This window comes from Pteropus vampyrus, unplaced genomic scaffold (assembly GCF_000151845.1).
Source record: "Pteropus vampyrus isolate Shadow unplaced genomic scaffold, Pvam_2.0 Scaffold45, whole genome shotgun sequence".
NCBI lineage: Eukaryota > Metazoa > Chordata > Mammalia > Chiroptera > Pteropodidae > Pteropus > Pteropus vampyrus.
Window position 1 is genome coordinate 6,891,600 of NW_011888826.1, and position 13,283 is coordinate 6,904,882.

General features: G+C 41.0%; 1 protein-coding gene across 2 annotated transcripts in view; it reads left to right on the plus strand.

Annotated features, from left to right (window-relative positions):
* The window catches only part of CHD7 (chromodomain helicase DNA binding protein 7), a 125,085-nt gene that overhangs the window by 28,623 nt on the left and 83,179 nt on the right, over positions 1 to 13,283 (plus strand). For both annotated transcript variants that reach the window (XM_011359192.2, XM_011359193.2), the window contains exon 3: positions 12,824 to 13,254. In XM_011359192.2, coding sequence (XP_011357494.1) covers positions 12,824 to 13,254 — 431 coding nt within the window. The remainder of the gene's footprint in view (positions 1 to 12,823; positions 13,255 to 13,283) is intronic.

Here is a 13,283-nt window from a genome sequence, read left to right on the forward strand (position 1 = left end):
GAAACCTGGGGAGGACATGGAGGGAGAGTCGGGTAAGGGCCGACGAGGGCGGGGTGGTCAGCACCAGGTATGAGAGAATAACGTTGTGGAAGCAAAGAGCTTTCCCCCTCCAACTCTGATTGTTCAAAATTTATAAATCTACAGAAAAGTTGAAAGAATAATGCAATAAACACCCATTTATCTTTGATATAAAATCACCTATTGTTAACATTTTGTCATATCTGCTTTAATCTATTGCTGACTAAGCCCTCTTGAAAGCAGTGAGGGAACGAGCCCTGGAGATATTTAGGTAAGATCTCTGAGGGCAGAGGCAGCCTGTGCAAAGGCCCTGAGGCAGAGGGGCACTTGGCCTTTGTTTTTGGATCATAACCATGGAATCAATGTGGCTAGAATGGTAGAGAGCAAAGGGGAAAATTTTAGGAGATGAGATGAGAGAGGTAGCAGGAGTCCGTACCATTTTAAGGCCTGTAGGCCATGGTGAGGACTTCAGATATTGTGAATGAAATGAGAAGACACTGGAGGTTTTGAATAGATGTGATGTGTTGGACTGAGTGTGGTATTTGAGACTAAGTGAATAGTCAGTGATGACTCCACATATTTGGCTTCTGCTGCTGGTGGAGTAATAGTTTTTGGAGATGGAATTTGGTGGAGATATCAAGACCTGTTTGTTTTAGAATGCATTAAATTTGAGATGCTTATCGGGACATCTAAGTGACATTAAGATAGAGAAGAATAGAGTTCAAAGGAGTGGTCCGGGCTCAAGAAGGCACTTTGAGAATCATAGCCTATAGGTAGTACTTAGAGCAATGGCACCTGATGAGGGAGGAGGCGTAGATAGAGCCGAGATCCAAACACGAAAGCGTGGAGCATCTCAGAAGTTACAGGCCAGGAAGTCGATGAGAAACTGGTAAAGAAAGAGCCTGCAAGGTCAAGGAGAGAGGGCTGTCCTGGAGGTCACGGGAAGAAGCTAGGAGTGAGCAGCTGTGTCCGATCCTGCTGACAGGTCGGGCCAGTGAGAATGAGCGAGGAGGCCATTGGAGGTCACCTCGACAAGAGCCGTTTTTGTAGAATATTAGTGTGGCTTGAACAAATTCAAGAGTGAATGGAAGGAGAACAGCAAATATTGTCACTCTTTTGAGGATTCGGCTCTAACGGGCAGCAAAGAAAGATGACGGGAGCTGGAAGAAGATGGGAGGTCAAGAAAGGTAAATCTTTTTGCATGTCGTTTCCTGTTTGCTAGCTGTCTGTGGGAATGGTGGTGATGACAGATACAAAAACTTGTGAGATTGTTCCCAAGACAATTTCTATTTACATTTCTGAATTTTCTATAATAGAAGCTAAAGAAAGCATCTTTAGGTTCTTAAATTAGAGAAATGATTAATGTTGGACTAGATTTAGATAGCTATTAAATTCTGCAACTACAGAGCTTATTATTCTAATACTTTTCAAAAACAATGTTAAACTGCCACAAAAAAAGCTTACTCCTTTGTTTGCTGATCTTCGTACATATCTATTGCTAAAACATGCCATCTTATTATGAATAATTACATTCTTATCCACTTCCCTAAATTGTATTTTAAAAGAGAATATCAAAACATAAGTATTTATATTTTAGGCACAAATGGTATTTTGTCAGAAGTTATCTGAAATTAAGCATTTTTAAAATGGATGAATTTTTGAAATATAAATAAGTTAAAGCAGAAACAGATTTCTCAAGTAAAAACTATTACATAATGGCATCTTTGTAGCATTTTCAAATCATTGAAATATTTTCGAATAGACACAAGTATCTAAGAACTATAAAGAAAGCGCCGAATGGTTGTTGATGTTAAGGTGCAGGGTAAAGCACACAGCAGTTTAAACTGAAACAGCTTAGTTCAGAGGGTACGGCTGTTTTATAACCATATTTAAAAAGCTGTTCCTCTTTCACTCCCCAAGACCGAGTTCAGGGAATATAATGGATCCCATTATAGGTAAAAGGTCTGTGACTCAGCCATCGAGCTACTCAAACTCTTGGCTGTTTTAATTGCCACCATTAAAGCTTTAGTACTTTTATCTCATAAAAATAGATATCATTGATGTAAAATGTGTGCCTGTTGAAGATACATTTGTACCTCTGCCCTGATGGTTAGCTAATCATCCATTTGTGTTTGAAGTTAGTTAGGTTTTATGCAGATGGGAACTTGACATAGATCACAATTTTTTTTTTTTTTGGTTCAGATTTAGTCACGCAATTAAGAAAAAATTCTATGTAGTAATCAGAATAATACCTAGCTAGAATATCTTCCAAAGAGAAACATATTTTGTTTTGGTTTGCATTCTAACTACATTTAATTGATGGAAGGATGGTGGACTTCTACCAAGCTCATTCTTCAACCCAAGAGAATAGTAATGTTTCTCCAATCCTGATGCTGGGACCTCAACGATTCAAGGGAAACAGGAATCATTCTTTTGTCCCTCTGTGACGCATTTATGTAAACTTCGGTATGGTAAGCGGCTGCATTTCCCTGCCTGTCTCAGCTAAGGGGAAAATACCAAGGTGCGCAGGAAACTCCGAGAACACAGTAGTAGCTAAATGTTACAGTGTGAAAAGCTACTTTGTTCTGGGCTTTCCCCTCAGTCATTCCTTATTCATACGGCTACTCTCAAACAAGGTAAAATGTCTCCAGAAGAGATGGAAAGTGAGTACATCTCAAGAAAAGTTTAACTTCCTAACTAACTACTTGTATTATAAATAGCATAGCAAATAATTGGTGGGGGCATTTCATTGACTTATCGTCTGTTCTGCACTTGTAATTGTGGGATTGAATTCAGATAAGAGAAAACATCGGACTATAAAAGGGACTCAAATCCGAAACAGTTCTAAAACTAAAACCTCCGTACACAAAGCATTAGTGAGCTAATATACATAAGCAGGCTTCTATTCTGCCCAGCTGTGTAGATTCAATTATAATAATTTTCTCAGTTGCATAACATTGCTGTTTGTTTATTACTGCGTTATTAGTCAGTGAATGAACCTCCCTCTTTTTGACCCCTCAGCAGTGTTTATAAAATACTTAATTGCTTTGGTGTCTTCTGTTTCATGTGTAATTCCAGCTGGAAGGAGTCATGGGGACACAATCCCCTTTAAGTGTTAAACTGACTGTTTCTGATGTGCAATAAACTTCCTTTTAGAAGAAGTATCAGGAGCCTTTAATATTGTTTATAGTGCAGTTTCTTCTATTTCTTACTTGAAAATGAAGTGATTTTCTTTTAAAATTCCTCTCCCTGTGACGTATTTCAGCGGTAGTCTAATGGTGTCAGGCTCCGCCTGGCCTGTAACAGCCACACCCCGTATTTCTTCAGGGCCGAGGGCCGAGTGGGTCCCACCTCTGTCCACTTGTTCCCCTGCACCCTGCAGCCCTCTTTGCCGTCACGGCCTCCTCCTCATTGGAGAAACTTCAGCAGGAGCGTGTGAGCCTGAGCGCCGTGGTGGGCGTGATGGTGGAGACGTGGGCTCTGCAGAGAGGTTGCTGAGCTGAGTCCTGACTCCTGTCCTAACCAGCTTTTTGTGACTTTGGGCAAATTTCTTAACCTGTTGTGTGCCTTAGTTTTTCTGTTTATAAAATGGGGATAATTTCACAAAGGTTGTCATGAACCTGGAACGGTGCTTGTGACACAAGCTGTCAGTGTTACCAGCAGCAGCAGCATCACTACGAAGGTATAAGGAGAGACCGTTGTGCTTTCTGTCTTTATGTGGAAGGGTGTGTGTCCCGCTTGGAAAATGGATCCTCGGTAGAAAAAAAAAAAAGACTGAAAAAATTTTGGATGAGAGTTGCAGAGGATGCCAAGGTATGCATTAATTGTTTGTTATTGTGTAACACATTTCTACACATTTCGTGGCTTAAGACAACAACCCTTTCTTATCTCCCAGTTTCTGTGAGTCAGGGTTTGAGCCCAGCTGAGCTGGGCCCTCTGCTCAGGGTCTCACATGCTGCAGCCAGGTGTCAGGACATCGTTGTCATCTGGAGTTCTGACTGGGGAAGAATCGAGTCCAAGTCCATTGTCGTTGTCCACAGTCCGCTTCCCGTGCCTGTGCGACTGGGGCTTCAGTTCTTGCCGGCTGTCACCCAGGGCCACCCTCCGCTCCCTGAGGCCCTCACAGCTCTTCACCATGGTGGGTTTCACCACCGTAGTCATTTGCTTCTTCAAAGCCAGCAACGGAGGCTCCAACCCTCAGGGAGAGCCCACCCCTCTTTACAAATCCCCCCTGATTAAGTCAGGCCCACCCCTTTTAGTAACTCAAAACCTGCTGATTGAGACAGACCTTAATCACAAATCCTTTTACCTTTTACCTTTGCCATGTTCTCTCACCAGAAGTCACAGGTCTCCCCACAGGCAGGAGGTGGAGAACATGGGGCCATCTCAGAATTCTGCCTCCTGTAGGATGTGGATGAGTTCTCAGAGGACCAAAGTAGTCCATCGGTAAACATTTATTGCCAACTATATTTGCTAGACTCACAGTCTCTGAATCCTGAAGAACGTGCTAGAGTGTGTAAATTAGCTTTATCATTAAGCTCTTTATAAACTGATTTTTCCCTCCTCAAGTATTGTTCTATTCTTATTTCTACACAAACCCTTGGGGTGGTTCAATGTTAGATAAAAACACATCTTCCTTTCAGTCTGTTGATACTTGACTTTAGAAGTTCATAGGAATAGCGTGAGAAGTTGCTTTTAACATTGCCCATTATAGAGTAGTAGAAACCTAAATGCAAACCTGGTGTAAATTGCTTTTCCAGAGTCAAATCCTATACGTTTCACCTTCCCAGTTAAGGGATCAAACAGGCTATTGGGTATACCAATGGTAGCAAAATAAGTGAATTGAACTTAAGTGTTATGCTTAGTGTGTAAGTTTGGTCTTTGTCTTTAGCATCTCTGAATAGGATCTACTTGTGCAAAACATTTTGGCTGGGCCCAAAATGTAAGCACTGTCGTCTTACATTTTGCTGAGTTCGATCCCTGGTAAGCTGGGTAGTGTCAGGTCTGGATCTCTGCTGCCAAATTCAAGCCTCCACACACCTTTGAGACCAATAGAGACCTAAGAGCTAACTTGAAATGAGCAAGACAGATGTCTGTGAACTGGGAATTGGGTCTGTAGATTCTCATTCATTGATGTTTATTGAGTCAAGCCCGCTGAGGGAACGCCATATGCAAGGTGGTGAAGAAAAGGAAGAAAGAGCAAAGGGAGAGACAATAAAATAGACTTTGTTAAGGACCCTGAGCATACTCATTATATTTTCTATTCATACTTCCAGAACGTTTGGTAAAAGATAACACTTGAGAATATACTGCCTTAAGGAACTAAGAAATTTAGAACAAGAGGGTGAAAGTATGACTGTATCTCAGATTCCTCTAATGGGTTCATGTTTTGGTTTGCTTATTTTAAGTCAGAGGCGCTGTGATCTCCACATGGCAGGCCCTGCTTGTCCTTGGGGTTTGCCATTGGAGGAGAATGGGTGCCGTCTTTACGGGTGGACAGGCCTGCTGCGTGCTGGGGACGCCCCCTCTGCTCGTGGCCTGGCACACCTACAGAGTTCTTCACCACCGCGATAAGCTTTGAATTGTATTAAATTTGTGGTGCTTTCTGTTTCTCCCCTGCTCAAAGTAGTGATAGGTTCTGTTGGCCCTCCTACATTCTCCACCCCCACTTTATTAAAAGTACTTTAGGAGATTCTCAAGATCAGGAGCACAGTCCGATTACCTGTATACACTTTTTGGAAAACTAACACATGTAAAAATGTAATTCAAGTCCTATATAAGTAATTAAGCTAATTTTCCTAAACATTTATGAAGCAATGGAGGTGCATCAAAAGTATATTCAGTTTAACATCAGTTCAGTCCTGTGTCCTAGGCGCAGGTGTGTTTGTGAGTGTTTGTATAAGCACATTGTTCCAGCTACCTGGTCCTTAAATGTTAGTGCACGACTTCGTCTGGTACTTCTCCTGAGAAGTAGAATGATCTGTTACCAAACTGGAGAAAAGAACCGACTACGTCAGATTCATTGAAATATATCAGATTAAATTTAAAAATCATATAAGGTTTTTTTTGTTTGTTCTGTTTTTTTAAAGGCAGTTTTGGGAGAGTTTTCAAGGGAGAGCAGGCAGTGGGATTATCTCTTTCCAGTTCTGGAAGACTCAGTTCAGTCCCTGGGACAAAGTATGTTGATTGTATTGAACTCAACTTCCATCAAACAGGGTGATTTTGAGATTCTTAATGTTTGTTAGCTGCATAGCACAATATGGATGTCAGTTCTTGACCCACATTTTTATCTTTGGGAGAAAAGTTAGTGATTCTTCAGTTTTTGTTTGGAACTAAACTAGAGTTCTTCCTCGACCCTTTGAAGGTAAAAATTCCAAATTTAAATAAAAAGCCATTTTAAGTTGTAAATGAGGGTGAACGTCTTAGAACTGGGTCTTTATGGTTTCGAAGCTGTTCCCTGGGCCTGTGGTGTGGCCACAGCTGGGCTTGGAGACCCCCTCGCTGTCCCCCTGGAGCCACGTGTGGACCACAGCTCTGGGCGCCCGGTCACACTTACACTGGCTTGGAACCGCACCTGGGTTAGAATTTCAGGTTTACCATTGTCTACCTGTATAATTTTGGGTGATTTCATCTTAAAGCTTCAGTTTCTTTGTTTATAAAAGAGCAAAGTATCACCACCTCACTAACCTCATGGAGTTATTATAGGGACTTAAAGAGAAGAGGTCAGGAAGATGTTTAACAGAGCACGTTGCACATGTAATTACACAATACATGGTTTAAAACATCATTCAGGACAGTGTCCCAGGACGTCTCTTTGCCAACACCAAGCTATTCCCCGCATCCTTTCCCTGTCACTCTAAGCCGGGCCAGGCCCAGAGGCTGACGCGTGGCTTCGGGCTGCAGAGCTGCACCTTCCCAACTCAGAATAGAGAACAGGCAGGGAGTCTGCCCTCTGGGATTTCTCAGACTCTCAGAAAGAGTTTAACATTGGTGGAGTTCCACTGCTGTGTAACTCTAGTCAAACTGGCTGTAAAAACACCACAACAGTGTGTTTGATACACATTAAAAATGCCGTTTGACAGTTCTGGTGGTATAGTTTCACTCCTAAATACGTGGTAGATGGTCAGTGTTCCATATCTGATCTGAAACCACTTAGCATTAAATTTAACATGACCACTTGGTTTATTATTTTATTATTTTGCACTCTGGTAATTCAAAATGTGTTTATAATTTAGATGCCATATAAGTGGCTCATGTTAATTTGTACCTGTTTAAGATTTTGTGTGTATGGCAAATCTATTCCAAGGACAGCTTAAAAGCACAAGCAGAAAAACAAAGTTTCAAAAATGCCTTTGGATGATTTTTAAACGAGGTATTTCAATAGTAATTAAAACTTTTATTTTTCAATTCTAAAATTTAAAGGTTCTGTTATAGGCAAAGATAAATTATTGCATTATGATATTTCAACATTCATTATATTTAATTTGATAATTATCTTGACTGTATGTAACAGAAATTATGCAAGGCATGTTTATATGATTATACTAATATTCCTATTTTACTCCTACCAGTGACTTAAATTGAGCATCAAAGAAACTGCCAATTCAGTGAGCTGTTATAGTACATTTTATATAAAATTATATTTATTCATAGTCATGTGCCATATTGTAAAACATTCGCTAACCATTGCTTTCAGATGGACAGACAGACCTACACACTTATGCCCACTGCAGAGGAATGGATGGATTTGCCCAGCTATAGCTATATCAGTATAACCCAAAGTACATTTTGAAGAACATTTTTATTCAAAATGGTCTTGGAAAAGAGGCATGCTCTGCTTAAATACCTTTAGGACACATGGTGATTCATATGCCCTCAGTATAGAAAAGGCTTGGAGAGTTTTGCAGTAAAGAAAACTGTGTAATTTTGCCTAGTCCAGAATTCTCTAAACTCATGTGACCTGAGTCTTCTTTTCATGAAATACCTTTTAAAATCCTAAACTTTAAAACGTTCTATACATTGTATCATCTTAATTCATATGAGCAACAGTCCCGATATTGTTCATTTGTGTGTTTGGTTCATAAATGTACTCATTCAAAAAATAACTTTTTCCTGGAAATTGTTAAGAATGAGCTGGATAAAACTAATAAAAAAGACTTGAACTTGAGGCCCTAGCTCTAATACCAAATTTAGCTGAGCAGAAAATTTTCCAACTGTTGATCCTCTTCTTAAGAATATTTTTCTATTTATTTTATGTCAAAGAATCAATTTTAAAGTTATTTTAGTTGACTATTCAAACTAATAAGTGCTCATTTGGTCTACTCCCCCACAAAGACAGTCTTAAAAGCTTGCTTATAGTGCATTTTTATGCCTCCAGTCACCCAATCTCAGTCATGATTTGTTGTTCAGGATGGTCCATTGAGGAGTGACCCAGGCCAGCACCCGGCTGACTTTTTTCGAGAAGCCGCCTCAGTGTCGGCCTGTGTCAGGCGCTCTGCTCTTACCTTGCAGCTACTGCGGCTGTCTGTTTACTGTGATATCCTCAAATATTTGTTGAATGAATAAATGAATTGGGCACCAGATATTGAATGCATATTCTTTTTTTATCAACGTCATTGCCAAGAAATAGATGTTACAATCTCAACTGAACTTACTGAACTTCTGCTAAATGAGCTTTTGAGCCCTTGTACACTCTTTTGGTTGAAGATTGAGCTTGTTTTTATGCTGGGTTTCCCCCACCCCCCACCCAAAAGAGTATCTAGGGATCAAGAAGCTGAGGAATATTGGGAAAATAAGAGTGAAAAATGTCAGTAATAGAAATGTGTCACCAAAGCCATTAAGAAAAAGGTACATTTCAATCTTAAATGAGTATTTAACATTTATATTTTTACAAATCATTGGAACCATAGTTTTGTGTGTGTTAAGCTTTTATTTCTTGTTCCTGGGGTCGTAACGGGCTTGCCGCTTCACCAGAACCTTCGTTTCTCTGAGCACAAGGGCCCCCTTTAGCCTAATTTGTGGGGAGATTCAGGTCTCCCCGAGGGACCGTGACACTCTCGTCCAGTTGGTAGTATGTTTTCTTTATCACAAAGTAGTGTTTTGATTTCAGACTTGACTGTATCACTCACTCAGTAAATAACGTGTTTGTCCGGAGATGTCCTGCATTACAAAATGTTGTCGTGCTTGTGGGAAGCATTGGCACTGTCTGTCAGCCTCACACTGCTCACTCATGTGACTGGACACTGCTAACAGATCGAGGCTGCAAGAATATAATTCAGGCGCAACATGGTTAAATAAGATACCGTTTTAAGACAGAAAATGCTGATGAATCTTCGAGGAAAAGCACACCTGAGGTAGATGAAAAGTGTCTTCCACACCTTTTCATTTCCCTCCGGTGAAAGCTGGGCATTTCGGGTCATGTTCACCTATAGGTAACGGAGGGGCTGCCCTCCCCCACAGCTCTCCTGTGGATACATTTGCATTCTGTTAATTCTGCTGTTTTATTTCAGATAACTTGTTTGGGTGTTTCTCTCATTTACATGCTGTAAACCATGGAGTTAAGGATGGCACCGTTATCTTTAGTTTACGGCAGTTCACTCGGTTAAATGTCGCAGAGGTCCGTGGCACGGTTCTTACATGCTCCATAATATTTCAGCAGGCATATGGAATTAGAGTACAAAGTGTGTCGCGCGGACAGTCCTGTGGGGTGTATTTGAAAATACCTTTGGTACCTAACATTCTCCACATTCGCTCTAATAAATGAGAAGTTTTAGGAATGCGCTGTGTGGTAATATCGGATGTTAATGGCATTGATTACCTGTCAGGCCGTGGGAATTGATGGGGAAATGTCCGCTGTAGTGAAACAGCGTTAGAGAGGATGGTGCCACGCGGTGGGGGTGGCTGGGGGAGGCAGGCGGGACGCGGCTGGGCCCCGGGGACTTTGTCAGGGTTTTACTGTGAGCTCCAGGTTTTCCCCCACATGATTAAGGCGGGCCATCTGTTCTCTGTTAAATGTTTACAAAAACAGCTTTTCTCTAAAAGATTTAAGGAGATGTAGGTCTGGTAAACATTAAAATATTTCTGAGCACCTTTTTCACCCTATTTCAAATAGTACCAAAACATAATTTTGCTGCATATCAAACAGGATTAATACTTTTTTTTTGTATTTAATGTTTATGTTTTCTCCTCCTTATGGATTACATTTTTTTTTTTTTTAAGGGACTAATTTATGGCTTCATTTATTACCAAAAGGAGCATCTAAAATCATTTGGATGCTAAAGTGTGTAGATAAATTTTCAGTCTTTTTGTATTAGGTGTTTTATGCTTTTTCTGACTCACGAATGGGTACCAGGCATCTCTCATTAGAAGCCAGCACTTTGTGGAGTCGGTGCCACGCAGATTAAAGCAAGGTACACATACTTGGAATTCATTCAGTATTCTAAGTTTTAAGCATTGTTTACGGGTAGACTTCACTCTTTCCTTTTCCAGGAAATACTTTTTTAACAATTTCCTGAAAAATAGCTTGTCCCAAATAAGTTTGATCTCTATGTTTCTTATAAAAAGATACGGCTTTTTCTTTTTGATTTACATTAGGAAATAATATGTAACAGTTAATTTAAACAACTTTAATGAAGCAGTTCAGTCACATCCCATTAATTCTCAGGGGTTGATGATTTGGACAGCTCCTTGCTTGGCTTTTATTAAGAGTGTTTGTGAGGGAAAAATAGAGGGCGGGGTGACTTTCTTCAGTTTTGGGGTAGCCGTGCCATCTCCACGTGGAGTCCCACTCTTGTAGATTGACATCCGGGCGTCTTGCTCAGGTTCTGCCCTTGCTCCTCTCTCTTCCTGTATACCGTACCCTTTCCAGTTCATTCTCGCTCAGTATGACTGAGAAAGGGCAATTTTGGAAGAGACTTTGGAAATCATCTGACCCAACCCTTCATTTTGCAGGGGAAGGAAATGAACGCCAGATGAGTGCAATGATTTCCCCCAGATAATGTGGCTAACGGCAGGGCCCGGACGAGAATCTTTATCTCTTGCCTCACAGTTCTGGGCTCTTTCTCTTAAATTTGTGCAGAGGGAGAATTGAATGTAGGTTTCTTTAGTAACCACGGTGGTTTTTAGTGGCAACAGTATAACTACTTTTTCAGGCAGTGATTTTTTTTTTTTTTTTAAAGTCATTTTTGGGTCACCAAACACTTTGGAGAGCAAATGAAACCTGTGGAGCCATTCCCAGAAGGATACCCAGGTGTAAGATTTCATGAGATGGATGGAGTCAGAAGAAGACTGGATTTAAGAAACCTGGACTCACATCTCAGCTCCGTCCCCTGTGGTGTGGCCTTCGGTCGTCACATGATCTCTTCAGACTTGACTTTTTCTGAAAGATGGGGATAGACGATCTCATCTTTGTTGTGACATTCAGGCGAACTAATTCCTAAAAGCACCCAGCGTAGTACACGGCATGAAATAGATGCTCAATACATGTTGGTTGTGTTGAAATCTAATTTGCAGTACTTGGCTGATGGTAAGCCTTGGCTTCTGAGTTACTCACGAGTCCTCTGCAGACCTGGATCAGGCCTCTCAGCCCTTCTCTTTTGGAGCTGGTGTGGTGAGGGGCATGGGCTCCGAGCCATCAGCTTCGATGTCAATCTCAGTTCTGTCACCACCTGTAACTCCTTGGGCACGTTGCTGCATCTTTGAGTGTCCATACCCAGCTCTTAGGGCTGGCGTGGGGATCGAATGGTGTCCAGGGTGTAAAATACTTATTAGCACAAGCCTAGCTCACAGTCCGATCGTTCGGTAAACACTAGCAGCTGCCATCATTGTTGCCGTTTATATTATAGTTACTATTAAGTATCTGGAGCACACATGAAAAAGGCAGAAAATGAGTTGGATTTGCAGATATAATATTTTCAAGTATCTGGTTGAAAGGTAAAGGTTCATTAGGTGTCGTCATTGACAGTGGAGATGCTACTCTACTCCTGCCCGGTTTGGGTGCGGGGCTGCGAGGCCGGTCACTGTGAAGTGTGGGATTCTCTATGGCCTTTATGACCGTCTTTGTGTAGACACCTTGTGAAGGTCAGACATCTCCTGCAAGGCATGTGAAGTTGACTATTTGGGTTCTCTTTTCCTCAGTGAAATTTAGAAATGTAAAACTTGAATAACTTAGGAAAAATGCCATCTGCATTTCATATTCGTACAAGAAATTTTACCAATTTGAAATCATTAAGTTTGGATTTGTGCTTTTAATTTGACATTTTAATGTCATTTAAATCAGAAATGACCCACCCGTACTGTGTAAGATTCGTATGTTTACACTTTGATTTCGAATTTTTAGTACCCGAATCTCAGTGTTCAGTACACTTTTTCTTTTTAAAAGTGGCTTAACTACATATCATTAGTTTGAGTTCCCATTCCTGCATAGAGAAAAGAATTCCACTTCAATTTATTCTTTATGGGTTCGCTTTTGCTGATATTTTGTCACTTACCATTTTCCACGCAGGCTTCTAAGAAAATGGACGCTGTCTTCAGCAAATTGAGAATTTTTTTTCCTTCTTGAACTAAATTTTTTAGTATATCACTAAGTTGCCCCTTTTTGCTCTGTTTATTTAAAAGCTTTCCTGTTAAAGAAATATATATTTCTTGGATGAGAGACAGTGATAGATTTTACAACTGTATAGTTGGTAAAACGTTTGCTACCTTGAGTGTAGAATCACCTTCAGAAACACCAGCCACTGACTTTCAGTTCCTTTCTTTACTACAAAGCATGGTAGACTAATTTCAATTCCTATTTGTGTCTCTTTAGCATTCTCCATCGGAGCCCTTTCTAGAGAAACCAGTGCCGGATATGACTCAGGTTAGTGGACCGAACGCTCAGCTAGTGAAGAGTGATGACTACCTGCCGTCGATAGAGCAGCAGCCACAGCAAAAGAAGAAGAAAAAGAAAAACAACCACATCGTTGCAGAGGACCCCAGTAAAAGTTTTGGTAAAGACGACTTCCCCGGTGGGGTTGACAACCCAGAACTAAATAGGAACTCACTAGACGGGTCTCAAGAAGAAAAAAAGAAAAAGAAAAGGCCGAAGGCAAAAAAAGATCCGAAGGAACCGAAAGAACCCAAGGAGAAAAAAGAGCCCAAGGAACCCAAGACCCCGAGAACCCCTAAGATCCCCAAAGAGCCAAAGGAAAAGAAAGCAAAAACCGCCACGCCCAAACCCAAGTCCAGCAAAAAGTCAAGGTAGGCCGCGCGGAAAGCCCGCCCCAGAC